This window comes from Sapajus apella, unplaced genomic scaffold (genome assembly GCF_009761245.1).
Source record: "Sapajus apella isolate SASKATOON/1434 unplaced genomic scaffold, GSC_monkey_1.0 scaffold170, whole genome shotgun sequence".
In the NCBI taxonomy this organism is placed as follows: Eukaryota; Metazoa; Chordata; class Mammalia; order Primates; family Cebidae; genus Sapajus; species Sapajus apella.
Window position 1 is genome coordinate 728,633 of NW_022437110.1, and position 19,363 is coordinate 747,995.

Genomic DNA, 19,363 nt, shown 5'->3' on the forward strand with positions numbered 1-19,363 from the left:
AGAGGTGGGTTGCCTCCTTAATACTTTTCTCTTACTTATTTACAGGCTAGGCTTCCTCATGTATTTCTCTAGATTTTTATTTTTTATCTTTATTTTTTGAGACGGCGTCTCGCTCTGTTGTCCAGGCTGGAATGCAGTGGCACAATCTCAGCTCACTGCAACTTCTGCCTCCTGGGTTCAGGCAATTCTCCTGCCTCAGCTTCCCAAGTAGCTGGGATTACAGGCGCGTGCCACCACAACCAGCTAATTTTTGTCTTTTTAGTAGAGAAGAGGTTTCACTATGTTGGCCAGGCTGGTCTGGAACTCCTGACCTTAGGTGATCCACCCACCTCGGTCTCCCAAAGTGCTGGGATTACAGGTGTGAGCCACCACGCCCAGCCTAAACCTCTTTTTCTTTATAAATTAACCAGTTTTGGGTATGTCTTTATTAGCAGGGTGAGAATAGACTAATACCCTCTGGAAGAGATTATCTTACTCCACAAAGTATTTTAGATCTTTGCCAATCTGACTTGTGGCAAACAGCATTCCAGCACAGCTTTAATTCCTAGTGCTCTTGTTCTGATTGGGGCTGAGCATCTGTTCACCTGTAAGGAGTATTTGTATGTTCTTTGCTCTGAACTGTGTTTATACTCTATGCCCACTTTTTTTTTTAAGAGATGAGGTCTCACTCTGTTGCCCAGGCAGGAGTGCAGTGGTGCAATCATAGCTCACTGCAGCCTCCAACTCCTGGGCTCAAGGGATTCACTCACCCCAGCCTCCTGAGTAGCTGGGATTACAGGTGAGTGCCACCATGTCCAGACCACTTTTCTTTGTTGTCTAGATTTCACTTGCAGAATATCTGTATATTAAAAGATTTAACCTTTGTGTGGGATACAGCCAGGAAAAACTTTTTTCCCCATTAGTCTTTTCACTTTGACATGCATAAACTTTAAATTCTCAGGTGGTCTTATCAAGTCCCATTTTCTTTTACCTGGGCAGTAACCTAATGGGATTTTATACTTCCAGCCTTCCTGTCACCTCCTCCAAATCTGTTACTAACAGTGATTCTTCGTGGTTGCGGTGAGTCATGCCTATAATCCCAGCACTTTGGAAGGCCAAGATAGGAGGATCGCTTACGGCCAGGAGTCGGAGACCAGCCTGGGTAATACGGCAATATCCTGTCTCTAAAACATTACAAAAAAAATTAGCTTGGTGTAGTGGCACACTCCTGTACAAGTCCCAGCTACTTGGGAGGCTGAGGCGAGAGGATCACTTGAGTACAATAGTTTGAGGTTACAGTGAGCCATAATCATGCCACTGTCCTCCAGCCTGCCTCTGTCCGTCTTCCCTCTCCTGGAATTCTCTTCCACTCTTCCTTTTGGTGCCTTCAGACGCCCCTCATCCTAGAGTCCTATGTGAGCAGCGCCCCCATGTCATTCCCCCGCCCCTCATCCTAGAGTCCTATGTGAGCAGCGCCCCCATGTCATTCCCAGCTTTTTCCAACAGCATTTCAGCCTTTGCTATTGACCTTGGCGCATCCGTATTTGCGGATTCCCCTCCACCACCACTGCCCGTCACCCAGGAGGTTTCACCTGCTCTTGGTTCTCAGCTGCAGCCACACCTGCCGAGCCTATGGCGGGAGCTCAAAGAATAATACTGAAGTCAGTGATTGCAGGCTTTTGTATCCTATTTAAAATCTTTTCTACTAAGAGATTTAAAACACGTGTCCCTGCTTTCTGTTTTCACGTTGTATTTCTAACGTGTCAACCTGGGAAGTCCCTGGGGATGCCCCGGTTTCTGGAGAGGCTTGGATGGACCCCGGAGCCCAGGCCGCCCGGAAACTGCCGTGCCCCGCTCCTCCCCACCCCGGCACACATCCCTCCGCGGGGAAGTCGAGCCAGGCACAAGCGAAAGAGCGTCAGCCCCGGCCCGGCTGCCCCGCTACGCTAGCCCGAGGGCCCCACGTGAGCCCCAGGCGCAGGCGCGCTCAGGGCCAGACGCGCGGAGACCTGGGAGCTGGCGGGGCGGGGCCGGGCTGGGCGCCGGGAGACCTGGGAGCAGGCGGGGCGTGGGCGTGGCGGGGCCGGGCGCGGGGGCTCCAACGGTTGATCCTCCGCGCGGGAACTCGCGCTGCAGAGGCCCCGCCCGCGCGGGTTTGAACCAGAATCCCCGCCCCTAGCCCGCGAGTGGCCAATCAGCGAGCGCGGCGCGTGGCCCGCGTAGCGTCGACTCTTTGTGGGCGCGGAGTGGCGGTCGCATGCCCCGCCCGCGGGCGCTCCTCCCTCAACGGCGGGAAGCTGGCGGCAGCGGCGGTGGCGGCGGCTGAGCGGAGGACCGGAGGACCCGGCGGGCGGCCTCGCGGGTCAGGTGAGCGGGCCCGGCGGACTGCGGGGTGGCTACGGCGGCGCGCGCCTTTGTGCTGCAGGGCGCGGAGGAGCCCGGGGCGGCGCGCGGCGTCCACGGCTCCTGGCTCTGGATCCGGGCCGGAGGCGGCGCCCGGGACTTCCGCTGGGCGCTGCGTTCCCCTCGGGGTGGCCGCTGCTGAGGGGGCCCGCGGAGCCGACGGGGCCGCGCTGCCGTCTGCGTTCCACGCGGAGCTCGGGGCAGGGACTTCGCCGAGGCCTCCGGGCGGCCCCACGCGGAGAGCCGCTTCGCCAGGGCCCGGCCGGGGCTCACCGCGGGGTTTCCCGCGCCTCGGCTCTGGTTGGCCGCGGAGGGAACGACGGGGCCGCGGCCGCCCCCGCCCTGCCCCGGGCCAGCCCCGCTCACCGGGCCAGGGCGCGCCTCCGCCCGCTCAGGTGGCGCCCGGCTGCGGGGAGGGCCGAGCATGTGGGAGGAGGCCCAGGCCCCGCGGGTCGGCGGCGCCGTCTTCCCGGGGCTCCCCCGGCGGGCCGCGGCGGGTCTAGGAGGAGAGCCCGAGACGCTCGCCGAAGTCACAGGCAAGCTTCCCTGCACGTGTTCAGACGCTTCCCGCCCCGAGACAGGAGCGTCGTGACAAAGGCTTCGACAGCTTGCTGGAAGAGAGGGTCTCCGCAGCCTCCTCCTGTGGCCTTCGTGTGGGACGCACGAGACGGCAGGACCCAGATAACCCTTCTCTCAAAGTGAGCCTCAGAAAAACACCGCCCGTTCACAGAACTTAACGTTTTATAAACTTTTACGTACAACCACTCTGTTGTCAAGTGTCACCATGTTTTTTAATTAGAGTGGAAATCCACGATACAGAGTGAAGCTACCGCCTTTATCTTGGAAAAGGGGCTAGGAAGTTTCCTCAGCTTGCCATTGGAACATGTTTTCAGGAAAAAGAAAGGGTGTGTATCATTCCAAGTAACTAAAGTACCTGAAATTGGCCGGGTGTGGTGGCTCACACCTGTAATCCCAGCACTTTGGGAGGCCGAGGCAGGTGGGTCGTGAGGTCGGGAGTTCGATACCAGCTGGCCGACATGGTGAAACCCCGTCTCCACTAAAAATACAAAAATTGGCCGGGGTGGTGGCGCATGCCTGTAAACGTAATCCGAGCTTTTCGGGAGGCTGAGGCAGGAGTATCGCTTGAACCCAATAGGTGGAGGTTGCAGTGAGCGGGGATCCCACCATTGCACTCCAGCCTGGGCGATAAACCCCATCTCAGAAAAACAAAAGTACCTGAAATTAACATCAGTAATTGTTCATGAACAGTCTCCAGCAGACTGTAGTGGAAAGAGGAGCCCGTTCAGTAGCTCTGAAGAGTGCAGACCTTGCTCCTCCCTGTTTTTCCGATGAAATACTTCAAAGCCTATCTGATGTGTGATAGAAGTTGAAATTGTTGGTTTGCCTAAAAACCCGAAACTTCGAAGTGGCTGCTGGTCCAGCTGTGAAAGTGACAGGTTAGGTCAGAGTTGAGTCCGTCCCCAACCGTCCCAGCCCTACTGATCAGATTCTGGGAATCTGCATTTTCAGTCAACCTGGTGGGATTGCTGAGCCCCGAAGGGGTGGCCACTGCTGCTGTAGTGAGGGGCTGGTCCCTGAGCTGTACTGTGATTGCCTGAGCAGCACTGCGGCGCTGCTCCTGGGCTCTGCCCAGGTGGGCTTAGGTTGCTGTCCATAATGGCCTGTTGGCTGTTCACCTGCCAGGTCGGACATGTCCTCAGTCCATCTGGCCTTCTTTGTTTTCTCTGGTTGGTGCTTGGTTTAGAAGCCTAAGGGCAGTGCTGGGAGTTGACCGAGGGGGAACCCTGACAGCCTTGGCTGTCCTGTTGACACTCTGAGGAGTTGGTGGGATTTTAGACATTTAACTAAATATGTAGAAAGACCTTCAGAATTGAGTGGGGCCAGGCACGATGGCTCACTCCTGTAATCCCAGCACTTTGGGAGGCCGAGGCGGGTGGATTGCCTGAGGTCAGGAGTTTGACACTACTTTGGCCAATATGATGAAACCCTGTCTCTACTAAAAATACAAAAATTAGCCAGGTGTGGTGGCACATGCCTGTAATCCTAGCTCCTCGAGAGACTAAGGCAAGAGAATTAACTTGAACCTGGAAGTGGAGGTTGCAGTGAACCGAGATATGCATCACTGCACTCCAGCCTGGGGGACTGAGGAAGACTCCATCTTTAAAAGAAAAAGAAAATGTTGAACAGGAAGCTAGGTTACACAGCCCCACTGGTGTAGGGCCCGTCATCATTATGTGTTAGAAGGAGTTAAGCAGCCTCAGGCCAGAGTCACACGGGGCCCTCAGGGCTGGTCAGGACCATGTTCTTGCTGACTGTCACAAACACAGATAGAACGAGATTCAGGGTGATCCTCACGGGCCAGCTTCTCTGAGCCCAGTCTTATCCTTTTCACCCCTAAACACATTTTCTGGGTGACAGCTCTTTGGGGTCACATGATTGTGAAAAAAAACAAAACTCAGCTTTACTCCTTTTTGTTTTAATAGTAATAAACCTGTCAGCGTTTTAAAATATTGGGCTTTAGCAGCTGCTGGAGATTTGGAACATTTGACAGGAATGATTTGAAGTGACAGAACAGGGACATTCTCATGGCACCAGAGTGGGATCTGTGTATGAGATATGATGCAATAGAAGGTGATGGGGATTCCCTCTCACCCCTTGTAGGACTTGCGTCCATCTACCAGGTCCCTGGGTTACAGGAGTCCTGCAAGGGGTGAGAGAATTCCTATCATCCTAGAGGATTCCCCCTGGCCCTTTGTAGCATTTCCCATCCTGCTGGCGGTGACCCTTCTGTGCCTTCACAACTTAGACTAGCTTGGCTTGTGCTGAAGATTCAGATAATAGAATCCTACGATACATATTTTTGTGTGTATCTTGCTGCTTTTATTCAGCATAATGTTTTGAAATTCATCCCTGTTGCGTAAATCATTGAGGTTTGTTGCTGAGTTGCATTCCATTGTCAGAATAGACCACACTGTATGCATTCAACTTGTTTTAAGTCTTTTTTTTTTCTTTTTTTTTTATTTTTTGAGACGGAGTTTCGCTCTTTGTTACCAGGCTGGAGTGCAATGGCGCGATCTCGGCTCACCGCAACCTCCGCCTCCTGGGTTCAGGCAATTCTCCTGCCTCAGCCTCCTGAGTAGCTGGAATTACAGGCACGCGCCACCATGCCCAGCTAATTTTTTGTAGTTTTAGTAGAGACGGGGTTTCACCGTGTTGACCAGGATGGTCTCGATCTCTTGACCTCGTGATCCACCCGCCTCGGCCTCCCAAAGTGCTGGGATTACAGGCTAGAGCCACCACACCTGGCCATTGTTTAACGTTTTTTTTTTTTGGAGACAGTCTTGCTGGAGTGCAGTGGCACGATCTCAGCTCACTGCAGCCTCTGCCTCTGAAGTTCAAGTGATTCTCTTACCTCAGCCTCCCAAGTAGTTGGGACTACAGGCACGTGCCACCACGCCCAGTCAATTTTTTATATTTTTAGTAGAGATGTGATTTCCCCGTGTTGGCCAGGATGGTCTCGATCTCCTGACCTTGTGATCTGCCGTCTCGGCCTCCCGTCTAAAGTGCTGGGATTACAGGCTTGAGCCGCCACACCTATCCTGTTTAAGTCTTAAAAGAATGCTTGTGGCCACGTGTGGTGGCTCACGCCTGCAATCCCAGCACTTTGGGAGGCTGAGGTGGGGTGGATCACTTGAGGTCAGGAGTTTGAGACCAGCCTAGCCAATATGTGGAAACCTTGTCTTTACTAAAAATACAGAAATTAGCCAGGCATGGTGGCACGTGCCTGTAGTCCCAGCTACTCAGGAAGCTGAGGCAGGAGAACTGCTTGAACTGGGGAGGTGGAGTTTATAGTGAGCTGAGATTGCACCACTGCACTCCAGCCTGGGCAACAGAGTGAGACTCCGTCTCAAAAAAATAAAAGAATGCTTACATCTGAGAGTGATGAAACTAGACTAAGAGGCTCCCCTACCCAGGAGCCCCTCTGGAGGCGCCCATCTGCTGGTCCTAACGTGGAGTAGACAGAAAAAAGGTTTCCCCATTCTCTGAATTTCCTTTCAGTATTCTAGATCTCATTGCCTGTGCATTTAGTGCGCCTAAATTTTATAAAACTAAGTGACCTCTTGGGCAGTTATCCCAGTGAAGTGAAAAACAATGTTCATTCGAAGACGTGTTCTAGAATATGCACAGCAGCTTTGTGTTTAATAACTCCAAACCGGAAACAAGAAGTCCCCTTTACCTGGGGTATGTTGGCACACACTGCTTCATCTTGTCTCCGAATCCTACTCAGCAATAGAAAGGAATGAACTCTTGACACACAAGACAATTTGCAAGGATCTCCAGACAATTATGCTGAGGGAGAAAAGCCAACCCCAGAAGGGTGCTTGCTATGGGATCCCATGTATGCCACATTGTCTTGCTTGACCCAGAGCTGAGGGGTGGCGTGGTCAGAAAAGGACCTACACAAGGAGGCCAAGGTGTTTGGTCCTGGCAGAAGAGCAGCTGTGGAACAGTATAGGAACACGGAGAGGTGAAGCTCAGTGGAGGAGGGAAGGAGTGCCTAGCTGTGGGGCTCAGATGCTCGGCAAAGCAGGAGGAGGCTTTACCAGCAAACATGCAGAAATTAGTGTATAAGAAAGTTAGTGGCGCATTCCACCTTCTTAGAACGCAGGTTGATGGTGTTTATCAGGTCCCTTAAAAATGGACCTGTGCTTCACCCTAGTAACTAAAGAATTGAGGCTGAGGAAGCCAAATGCTGGAAATGCCAAAGCACCTAAAGTTAGAAACTGGTATCGTTTGTGATTGGGAAAATTGGCAGTAGTGTAAAACCTCTGTCCTGTACTCAGAGAGGAAAGTGCTGGGAGAAAAGGCTGGGAAGGCAGAACCCAGATGGTGACTGTTTTTTTCTGAGTAGATAGGATCCTGGGAGAGAATTTGTGTTGTGGTTTTTGATACTCTTCCATATTGTTTGCAGTGAGCTGTGGAAATAAGCAACCAGGGGAAGAACAGGCAGAAGCTGTTTATCCAGAGCTTGCCCTAGCAAGGGTGCAGCCCTCCTCCCTTGTGATTGACAGAGACTTGCAGGCAGGGGAAGGGACATGAAAGCTTTACCAGGGAAGCTCAGGATGGCTGATGGAGACTGCTGACCTGGGGACCTGGGGTGGCCCTGCCTGGGCATGGTGGCTCAGGCCTATAAGCCTTGCACTTGGGGAGGCCAAGGTGAGTGGATCACCCAGGTCAGGAGTTTGAGACCAGCCTGGCCAACATGGTGAAACCCTGTCTCTACTGAAAATACAAAAATTAACTGGGCCTGGTGGGGCGTGCTTGTAATCCCAGCTACTCAGGAGGCTGAGGCAAGAGAATCCCTTGAACCTGGTAGGCGGAGGTGGCAGTGAGCTGAGATCATGCCACTTCACTCCAGCCTGGGTGACAGAGTGAGACCCTGTCTCAAAAAAAAAAAATGTGGGCCTCCTGTGAGAGGGCTTAGGGGAACACGTTTGGCTTTCTCTGATAGTCCTAAATTAGAAGCAGGGACAAACACTGAAGAGGTTGCAGTTTCTAATCATGTCCTGGCCATTTGGGGCTGCTTGCTGTGGAAATTATTGTTTAGCTTCCTGGATTTTTCCTAGAGAAAGCAGCCAGCTTCCTGCAAGTCTGACTTTGAGCAACCTGGCTTCCTAGCTGGTTACTGTAGGAAAAGGGTTGGTTTCAGACTGATTGCTGCAGATTATGGGTGAGAGTTCTGTTTTTTGTATGTAGTTCCGCCATTGTTTTGTTGGTATATTCCCTTGCTCAGAGCAGATGTTATTAGGGTGATTTCTGGCGGTCATGTATTCCTAGTGCTGCCCTCAGGACTGCTGATAGCAGACCAAGAATTTAATTCATCCCCTTATAAGATTCCTAGTGTGAGACTTCTAGGATCCATATCTGGCTTTCAGAAAGGGGCGGAGGGTCTGTCATTGAGTTTGGACTAATGACTTGGCATTTCTGAGGATGCTCAGAGGAAAGGCAAGTGGGGCCTGTAGGGTACTAGGAGCTTGGGGCAGCTGCTTGAGCTGGTTCCCAGTGTGGTTGTGGATCTTCTTGGCCTGTCTCATTGGTATTCTTGTTCCTTCTGTGAGTTGCCCTCATTGTCCTGGTCAGCCGTAGACCTCCTGTAGACCCCACATCATGGGGGTTGTGCTGCTGGGTTTCCAGAGTCAGGGGAGGCAGCCAGGACAATGTTCTTCTGTCTGTAAACTTGGGCTTCATGCATGCTGTTCAGGAGGATTTGGTTTGGGTTCTAAATTAATCCATGGTTATGCAGGCTTGGGATTGAGATATGGTTGAAAGAGAAACTAAAAACCTAAAAGGTATAGTGAATTCCACAGAGGAACCTGTGGGACTTAATTTTTCCCCCAACACAGGGCGTCCCTTTGTAGTTGACATAGTCTTATGTTAATTATCAATATACTTAGCAATTTTGAGCCAGTGAGTTAAACAATTGGAATGAAAACCTCTGAAAAGTTAAATTTGTGGCTGACACAAAGAACTTGAATATCTACCACAAGTACTTGAAATGTTTAAATGTATTTTGGTGGTAAACTCTCCTTCATTTAGAATTAGTTGAGAAGCTGGTGTGTGTAGGTGTGAGAGGTCGTGCACAGCCTGAGGGTGTATCTGTGGGGACACTTGCATGCTGCTCTGGGGAAATAAGCTATGGTCACATAAGTTTTCTTTTCATTTTAATTTTGAAAGAATTGTAGGACCAGGGGAGGTTGCAGAGCATTGTTCAGGAGGTCCCTCGTGCCCTTCCTCTGCTCCCCAGGGTTGGCGTCCTTGTAGGATGCACAGCCAGGCCCCAGATCCCTGTGATCACACGGCTGCTGCAGGCGCATGTGCATGTGTCTGGTGCTGTGCTGTCAGTGGGATCACCCCACAGCCCAGGAGCAGAAGGCCTCTCACCCCCCGAGACCTCCCTGTATAGGTCCTTTTCTCGCCACGCCACCCCTCAGCTCTGGGTCAGCACTACAATGTGGCATAAATGGGATCCCACAGCAAGCACCCTTCTGAGGTTGGCTTTTCCCCCTCAGCATAATTCCCTTGATCCTTCCAAGGGAAGGATCCGTCCTGTGTGTCAAGAGTTCATTCCTTTATATTGCAGAGTAGGGTTTGGAGGCATGGGTGGAGCAGAGTGTGTGTCACCATGCCCAGGTGAAGGAGACTTTTTCCTTGTTTCCAGTTTGGAATTACTACAAATAAAGGTGCTTCGGACGTTCTGGAACATGTTTTTGCATGGGCATTGGGTTTTCATTTCTCTGGGATAAATGCCCAAGAGGTCACTTAGTTTTATAAAATGCAGGCATGTTAACTGCACAGGCAGTGAGATCTATGATGCTGACAGGAAATTCAGAGAACAGGGGGAACCGTTCTTCTGTCTATTCAAGGGTAGGACCAGCAGGTGGGAGCCTCCAGAGGGGCTCCTGGGGAGGGTTATGGTTGGTAGCTAGTTGTTCTGCAATGCAAAACCTCCCATCCTTCGTCTCCAGAGCCCGAGCAGAGACAGCACACACCTCTTGTACCCCAGCTTTCCAAAAGCACCTGGTACACCCTGGTACACCCTGGGAGCCATCAGATTGACTAAGAGAAAAAGAACTTCCAAAGTTTGCATATTCAAAAGATTGTAACCCTATTTGTGCATAACAAATTATTTGAAATAAAAGCATTTTGCTACATTACAAGCATGAGAAGAGAGAAACTTAATTTTGCATGACATGCTTGTCCTATCAGACTGCACACCAGTGTGGCCCTGAGTCACTTGTCATCCTCCCAGCTCCCCACAAGATGGCACTGGCTCAGAGTGGCACCTGTCAAAAGCCAGAGCCCACCCTTCTCTCTGCTCTGCCTTTAATGCCCCAGAGATGTCCCAATTTAGAATCAGTTGGAAAAAACAGTTTGCACAGACTTTTACTTCTAAGAGTGGGCATGGCCAGTGTCCATCTAGTGCATCTGTGCTGTGCATCTGAGAGAAGCTGTCCCAGTGAGGCGGAGCCTGAGGTGCCAGCTCGGAGTTGCCCAGGTCTGGGATGAGGTCCTGGAATCTGCATCTTCAAACAGCAGCACCAGCGCCGAGGCATATGCTGAGAAAGGCTGCCTTGGTCAGCCGTGGACTGCCACAACACACTGGTGGAGAACCCCCCAACACACATTCCCTGCCATTTTTGGTTCCTTTGAAGAGAAAGGAGTTGGGATGAGAGGGAAGGTGGCCTGTGTTCAAGCAGAGCCCTGGAGTGGAGAGCATTGGCCCTGAGATGTGTCAAGTAGAAGAGGGCCAGGCAGAGCCTCTGCACCTTGGGAGGAATGAACTGGTGCAGGGGCGGGGCCAAGGAATGGATGTGAGCCCGAAGGCAGGCAGCATGGCAGGTGTGGGAGCAAGGGGCTGCCCGGGGCCGCATGGGCTCGGCCAGAGGACCCTGTGTCCCTTGGAGAATTATGCACCAAACAGCCTACTCGCTGCATGGGGAGAGCTTATGGCCCCTCAGTCCCTCCCCTGTGTGCTCCTGGTGGCGCAGCATTCCAGCACGGTTGCCTGCGACAGGGGAAGGCTTTTAGTGAAAGCATTGAGTGGGGAGGACACTAGCCCTTCTGAGATGCAGACGTGACTTTGTCCCAGACAGGATCCTGACGGAAGTCGGAATGGTAGCTGTGTGCGCCGGGCCCTGCCCCAGCCCTGCGGCCCTCTGCAGGCTGGCACCGTTCACATTTATCTCAGCGTTACCAAAGGGTCTCTTCTTTTTGTAGGCACCACTATTAGATTTTTTTGATAGATTTTTAGCCAAGCTCTTGAACGCTTATATTTCTCTTACGTATTGCTCCTATTTTTAGTTCATTTATCTTTTCTGCTGGAGAACACTGTTATGGTGCCGTTGAAAGGTTTGTCGTTTCCAACATGGCTGTGGCTGGATTAGGCAGGATGGCAGTTATCGGGGGGGGGGGGTCTCCCACTGGGCTCCACCTCTCAGCTGTGACTTCCCTGCCAGTTACGCAGTTGCTGCTCCTCAAGGACGGTCAGGGCAGTCAGATGGGACCCAAGGGGCCTGGCCTGCCAGCGAGTCTGCCGTGTGCTAAGTGGTGTCTTCCCTGGTTTCTGCAGGACGCAATGTTTACACGAGGACTGAAGAGGAAATGTGTTGGCCACGAGGAAGACATGGAGGGAGCCCTGTCCGGCTTGAAGACTGTGTCCTCCTACAGCCTGCAGCGGCAGTCGCTCCTGGACATGTCCCTGGTGAAGCTGCAGCTCTGCCACATGCTTGTGGAGCCCAACCTGTGCCGCTCAGTCCTCATTGCCAACACGGTCCGGCAGATCCAAGAGGAGATGACACAGGATGGGACGTGGCGCGCAGTGACACCCCAGGTGGCAGGGCGGGCGCCACTCGACCGCTTGGTCTCCACGGAGATCCTGTGCCGCTCAGCATGGGAGCAAGAGGGGGCACGTCCTGCCCCTGGCTTGGGAGACGGCCACGTACAGGGCCCGGTTTCTGACCTTTGTCCAGTCACCTTAGCACAGGTGCCGAGGCACCCACAGAGCGGCATCTGGGAGTTGGATGGCCCTCAAGAAAACAGAGGCGGCTTTCACAAGTCACTCGATCAGATATTTGAAACGCTGGAGACTAAAAACCCTGGCTGCATGGAAGAGCTGTTCTCAGACGTGGACAGCCCTTACTACGACCTGGACACAGTACTGACAGGCATGGTGGGGGGCGCCAGGCCGGGCCCCTGTGAAGGGCTCGAAGGCTTGGCTCCAGCCACCCCAGGCCCCAGCTCCAGCTGCAAGTCCGACCTGGGCGAGCTGGACCACGTGGTGGAGATCCTGGTGGAGACATGAGCCGGAGCCCTGAGAGCTCGCGGCCGTGTCTTGACACGTGGATATGTGAGCACTGGCTCCCACGGAGGGTGCACCTGCCACCAGCAGCCCAGCCTTGCTGCCCGTCTGCTGTTCTGAGAAATCCCAGGACAGCGCATCAGCAGCAGGGTCTGCAGCCCCAGGCCCGTCCCACTCGCTATTCCCCCTGTGGAGGGCCAGGCAGAGGCTGTTCTGGAAGGCTTGTCACCTCTGGGCCAGTCCTGATGTCCCCACAGCCCTGGCGTCTTGTCCCTCTTTGTGTCTCCCACTGTAGAGGACGGTGAGCCAAAGCTGCATCACCCTCCTTTAATTTAGATGGGTGAATTTTTTACAATTCAGTTTGATGTGTTATTTTGTCTTAAGATATATTTTTTAAACTTTTTATACTTTTATCTGTTTAGATTTTTTCAGCTATTTTCTTAAAAGTATATTTTTTCTATAAACATCCTTTGCTGCTACATTAGAACTTTTATAGCCTAAACAATTGCAGTTGGTGTTTCATTGTTTTAAGGTTTAAATAAGGGATTTTTTTGCAGTGAGCATCACTACAGTCTGAGTCAGCAGTGTGAATGTATCATGTTTTACTTGAAATGTGTGTGCGCGACACTTCTCCATTCTGTTCTGTGCCAGTGAGACGTGGGTGAAGATCAGGAACCGCACGCAGCTCCTACACTTTGTTGTCATTAGAAAATCTGGGAGCCACATGTTCCTAGACATAAGCGTAAATTATGGAGGATTTTATTTATGTCTATTTATATGTAAATGCCATTGAAAACAAAGGTCAGATATGTGTTTGCAGATCTAGGGCACCAGTTGGTCTTCAGGGACCTCAGAGCCTCTCATTGGTGCCTTCTGACAGACGGTGTTCCTGGAGGCTCCCATCGGGCAGGCAGCCCAGGCACCTGCCCTGGGGGAGGAAATGGCGTTGCTGCTGCATTAGGAGTGCCTGCGCTGCTCTCGTAGATTGGTGCTGGAGCAAAAGGTTGAGGTTAGGTTGAAGTCTAGAATGAAAGAAATCTGAATCCGTGTCGTTCATGGCCCCTTGATCTGTAGGGTCATGGTTCCTGCCGCAGGGAGTGAGGGGCTGGTGCCTGCAACCTTGCGCTCCTGCCCCGCCTCACCCCACGTGTTTCCTGTTTCTCATGCTTTTTCTAACTTTCTTGCCCCTTAGCCAAAAAGGATTGTTTTCCTTTGTATATATAGCCATTCTTAAATACCAGTGATGTACACCTCACTTTATTAAAAAATTATCCAGCAAACAAAATGGGAATGTGGTGTTAGTTATGACCATGGCGTAACCCTCCAGGGACCTTTCTGCAGGATCAGCTCAGCTGTGTTATCTAATGGTGCTTTGTAAGGTGGGAAAGGAATTTCACTTGGCTGCATTAAATGGACGCTGGGTTACTTTCCCCCACACAGGGTTGTAGAGCAACTTCCTTTTACCTTGTTCAGCACCTGGCTGGGGGTGTCCACGTCCTCTGACAGCCCCCTGCTGTCGAAAGTTAATCCTCATGGACCCTAGTTTAAAGCGTATGTTTTTTTATAGCAATAAACCTAAAGCACTCTTTTGTTTCTGCAAAGCATTTTTATCTTTTAGAAACATTTGTTAAGCATTAGTAGTTGTGTCTGTTTGGGCAGGCTTCAGAGTTATAAACTGCTCAGAGAACGTGACTTGTGAGAGCTCTGGGGTGCTTGGTCAGAAAAACAGACTGGATCTGTGGAAGGACCACAGAGACAGGCGGGAAGATCAGGGATTTGCTGCTACGACAGGACCGCAGCCTCCGTGAGCACCAGTGCAGTCAGAGCCTCGTTCCCTGGACTCGCACTGTGTTCACCTGTGACACTGTCCAGCAAAGTCTGCTTATTTCTGACGTGGTGTGCAGTGGCTGAGTAATCATTTGTTTTTCCTACCATTCCTCTACAGGTTCAATCCATGTGTATGTGGGTTTTTTTGTTTTTTGTTTTTGTTTTTTGTGTTTTTTTTGACAGTCTCACTCTGTCCAACAGGTTGGAGTGCAGTGGTACAATCTTGGCTCACCACAACCTCCGCCTCCCAGGTTCAAGTGATTTCTCCTGCCTCAGCCTCCCAAGTACAGGCGTGCACCACTGCACGGCTAATTTTTGTGTTTTTAGTACAGACGACGTTTCTGCATGTTGGTGAGGCTAGTCTTGAACTCCCAACCTCAGGTGATCCACCCACCTTGGCCTCCCAAAGTCCTGGGATTACAGGCGTGAGCCACTGCGCCCAGCTGTTTATGTGGTATTTTAAAATATGTAGGTACAAATTCACTTTAATTGGGAACAGATTTTCCAAGTGTTTAATAAGTTGTATACAGAATGTTTATTCAGAAGCAGAAATACAAATTCCAGTCACCTAAAATTTCGGCACTGTCCGTTGGGCCTGCTTCTGGCCAAGCCCTGAGGGCAGCGGGCATTTTAGTTGATAGTTTCACGGGTACGTTCCCCGACATGAGGGGCGGGTTCCCTTCAACATGCAGCGTGCTTTGCACACAGCTTCAGAGCCCCTTCCACCTCGGACGTGCCTTGTTTCCAAGGTTGAAAGGTAATGCATATTTATTTGAAGATGTGGAACAGTGTGAAGATAGCAGTCTCCTCCCCGAGAACTGATCTTTCGGGGATGACGGCATGCCTTGGAGAATGGTCATGGCCTGGATCCCTGCTGGGCCACAGCTGGCCAGGCACCTTCTCCCAGGTTGCTCATTCTTTAGTGAAGTGGGCAGGGCAGTGACAGAAGCAGGACTCGGCAGCAAACTGCGGAACAAATGTTGACATCGTGCTGGCCCTGTGGAGTCTGCAGAGCCAGATGAGCGGGCGAGCGGAGCGCACGTGGGGAAGGGCTGGGGTGGGTGGATGTCTGAGCTGCAACACTCGATGTGTAGCACTGGTGTCTACCTAAAGGTGGTGGTGGGATCATGTCCCTCTTGATGAACTCTCACAGTTGGTTTCTGGGTTGCAACCAGCGAGCCACATCCTTAACTAGGATTTTACTGTGACTGAGCCACGCTTTCTTGCGGCAGTGCTGTGTGCTGGGTCACTGCATTTACTCAGGAAGGCCCTTGTTCCGTCTTAGGCCCCGTGTGGAGGTGGCTGTGTCCTCAGTGCCAGCTCAGGGCTCGTAGTGGAGGCAAGGAGGGAGGGAGTTGTGATGTGTGGATGCCTGAGGGTTCAAGGGTAATATCCCTTCCTCAGTGATAAGCCTTTGCAGTACTCTCAGGACCGGCGAGCGCCTGTCTGGGAAGATGTAACTGCCAAGTGCAGTCTTTGGTTGAGATGTCACAGATGTCACCAGATGGCTTACTGCAGCTGGGAACAGTTTAAGCCCTTGGGGCTGCTGCCCTGTGCAGGCATACCGTACCCTGCGTCGGCCCATCCGTCACTCTGCCTGGCCCCTGGGAGATAAGCCCCTGCTTCTCAGCTCCGCCCCCTTGCCTCCTGCACTGGGCCCGAATGAGCCTCTGCACTGCGCAGAGGAGGCCAGCAGGGGCTGGCAGGCCTTGCGGAGTAGGCTGGGAGCAGCTCCACAGACTGTCCCTGAAGTTCTCAGAACCAGCTGAATGAACTGGAGGTGCCGGTGAAGGCTTGCTGCTTGGGTAAACTTTTGGTCAATGCCAGAGCAAGAGGTTTGAGAAACCTACAGAGAGCGGGAATGGAAGGTCCCAGAATGGCCCTAAAAATGATGCGCTCTGAGCACCCTGTTGGCCATGGCTACTGTGCTGTGGTTCTCATCAGCCTGCAGACACCAGGCTCGGGCTCTCCCTGCCACCTCTGGGGCCTTCAGGGACCCTTCAGCACCCTCATCTTTTTGTGAAAAGGCCCCAAATATATAAACTGTACCCCAATCCTGGGTTGGCCTGAGGCCTCGTTGCCCCCACATTCCTGCAGCCCATCAGACTGGGGTAGTTAGATGGATCTGTTTGAAGGTTAGCAAGTTGCATGGGGTGGCGGGGGCGGGTGGGGGTTCACAGGCTCCTGTTGGGTAGACACCCAGAGTGGAGTTGAAAACTCCACCACAGTCGGATTCAAAACAAGGCAACCTGGATGGGACTGTTCCGACCACGCAGCCTCTGCATGATGAGCACTCCTCTGTCCTGCACGCACACATCCCCATCTCAGTGTGGAGAAAAACGGCATGCCCAGTAAACCTGCCACCTGGTGACCCAGTCTGCCAAGGTACCCCCTTACCTGAGCTGACATAGCAGCACAGTCGGGCCTGTGGGCTGCATTTCGTTGACAGGACTCTCATTAGAGCTGGGTTCATTTCTCACTGCGGTCAACGAAGGGGCGTTCCAGGACCCTACAAAGAGCTGAGCAGGCCTGGGAACAGAGGGCACTGTGGTGCAGGCCCCAATAGGGGCTGCCCCACCACTGATGAAGTTGGGCAGCCTGCAGAGCAAGGGCCAGGCGAGGTGTTTGCTGCCCTCAAGCTGGAGGTCTGGTCCCAGGACACTCTCCCAGGGGCTCTGCCGTCTTCACCCTGTTCTTCCAGCCTAGCCTGGTGGCCTGGCCTGTGGCAGCTGCACTGAGCCCAGGCACCCAGTAGGACCAGCCACCCACTGAGGGGCAGGAGAACAAGGAGGGGTGCTGCCCAGCTCCAAGAGCTCAGTTGAGGCAGTGCCTCTGCCTCCTGTCCCTGGCCAGAGGCTGAGTACATATGTGTGTGTGTGCACAGGTGTGCATGTGTGCAGCTGGAGTGGGTGGTGGGGCGAGGGCCAGGAAAGTGGTCAGATCCCAGCCCATCTGAGGATCCTGATTTGTGATCCTGTCCCTGTGGCTGTGGGGCAGCCACTCCTGCAGAGCGGTGCTGCTCAGCTGTGGTCACACTGCATGCAGCTGCAAGGGGCCTAGGCTGCGTGTTTTCTTCCTCGCCCATGGGCCTGGCGAGCATGGTGCTGAGGGGCACTGGCGACTGGGAGGGTCCCCAGGAGGCCACAACCCCTGCCACCACCCCCAAACACTTGGCCCTTGACTATGGCCTCATGGGTCCCTGTGCTACGCCTTCTGGATACAAGCTGAGGCCCAGGCACTGCTCCCAACCGGAGATGGAGGTGCTGGCCCGAGCCAGGCAGGCTTGCCTGCAGCAATTCAGACACCTGGAGCCCAGAGTCGGGAAGCAGGACACGGAGCCTGGGCTGCCACCTGGGCCGACCAGATATTACCATTGTTCATCCTTTTTTTGTGTCTCTTTTTGTTGTTCTTTGAGACAGAGTCTGTCACCCAGGTTGGAGTGCAGTGGCGATCTTGGCTCACTGCAACTTTTGCCTCCCGGGTTCAAGTAATTCTCCTGTATCAACCTCCCGAGTACCTTGGGTTACAGGTGCACACCACCACGCCCGGCTAATTTTTGTATTTTTAGTAGAGACGGGCTTTCACCATGTTGACCAGGCTGGTCTAGAACCCCTGACCTTAAGTGATCTGCCTGCTTAGGCCTCCCAAAGTGTTGGAATTACAGGTGTGAGCCACCACACCCAGCCTTTTTATGTGTGTGTTTCTGAAAGAATATTAAAGCAAATCCCAGATGTTGAGACATTTTGACCCTAAAAACGTGAAAGTTTTTTGTTTGAAAAAGAAAAGTCACCCAAGCTGGAGTGCAGTGGTGTGATCTCAGCTCACTGCAGGCTGCCTCCTGGGCACAAGTGATTCTCCCGGCTCAGCCTCCTGAGTAGCTGGGAGTACAGGTGTGTGCCACCACACTGGGCTAATTATTTTTAGTAGAGACGGGGTTTCACCATGTTGGCCAGGCTGGTCTCAAGCTCCTGACCTTTTGATTCACCTGCCTCAGCCTCCCAAAGTGCTAGGACTACAGGCATGAGCCACTGTGCCCGACCAGGTTAAACTTTTATTAAAAATCTTTTTTTTTTTTTCTTGAGACAGAGGTTTGCTCCTGTTGCCCAGGCTGGAGTGCACTGGAACAGTCTCAGCTCACCACAACCTCTGCCTCCTGGGTTCAAGCGATTCTCCTGCATCAGCCTCCCAAGTAGCTGGGATTACAGGCACCTGCCACCACGCCCAGCTAATTTTTGTATTTTTATTAGAGACAGAGTTTCACCATGTTGGCCAGGCTAGTCTTGAACTCCTGACCTCAGGTGATCTGCCCGCCTTGGCCTCCCAAAAGTGCTGGGATTACGGGCATGAGCCACTGTGCCCGGCCTTCCTTTTCTTTTTTTTTTTTTTGAGACAGACGCTCCCTCTGTTGCCCAGGTGCGGTAGCTCATGCCTGTAATCCCAGCACTTTGGGAGGCCAAGGTGGACGGATCACCTGAGGTCAGGAGTTGGAGACCAGCCTGGCCAACATAGTGAAACCCTGTCTCTACTGAAGATCCAAAAAGTAGCTGGGCATGGTGGCATGTGCCTGTAATCCCAGCTACTTGGGAGGCTGAGGCAGGAGAATCGCTTGAACTCAGGAGGTGTAGGTTGCAGTGAGTCTAGACTGCGCCACTGCACTCAGCCTGGCAACAGGGCAAGACTCTGTCTCAAAAAAAAAACACTGAAGTCCCTAAATCCTCTTTGGAAAAAGCACAGATCACAGACTTTTCCTGTGGTTTTGTGTTTCCTCTTCCTGGGAGCTGGCAAAATAAACCTCTAGCTTGATTGAGAGTTGCCTCAGATGCTTTGTGGTTATGCTATATTGTCACTGGAAAATTAGGGAGAATTCCTTAATATCATCTAGCACCCCTAAACTGTCCTTTTACTTCCTTTTTAACTTTTAAAAAGTGAGGTATACAGTAGAGTCCAGAACATGCCAGAATTGTCAGTGTCCACCTGAATGGTTTACATGGGAAGACATCCTGTAGCTGCTATGGTGGGGTAGGGAGGTGCCCCCCTCCCATGCCACCAGGATTTGTGGGCCTGATCTGCTTGTGAATGGGCACCTGCAGGGCCTGGCCTTTACATGTCGTGAGGTTTGCCCAGGTTTTGTGTGTTGCTGTTCTTTTTTAAAAATTTAATTTTTGGCTGGGCATGGTGGCTCATGCCTGTAATCCTAGCACTTTGGGAGACCGAGGTGGGTGAATCACCTGAGGTCAGGAGTTCGAGAGCAGCCTGGTGCTATTTCAACATGGT

General features: G+C 52.4%; 1 protein-coding gene across 1 annotated transcript; it reads left to right on the forward strand.

The window, feature by feature from the left end:
• The first annotated feature begins 2,168 nt into the window (after positions 1–2,168).
• Positions 2,169–13,863, forward strand: CDCA4 (cell division cycle associated 4). Its single transcript, XM_032267584.1, has 2 exons — positions 2,169–2,346; positions 11,534–13,863. Exon 2 carries the CDS (start codon positions 11,540–11,542, stop codon positions 12,263–12,265), a length of 726 nt encoding a protein of 241 aa, XP_032123475.1. The 5' UTR covers positions 2,169–2,346; positions 11,534–11,539; the 3' UTR covers positions 12,266–13,863.
• The last annotated feature ends 5,500 nt before the right edge of the window (positions 13,864–19,363 follow it).

Excerpts from the sequence above, each read along its gene's own strand:
- CDCA4 (XM_032267584.1), top strand. The coding sequence starts at position 11,540 with ATGTTTACACGAGGACTGAAGAGGAAATGTGTTGGCCACGAGGAAGAC.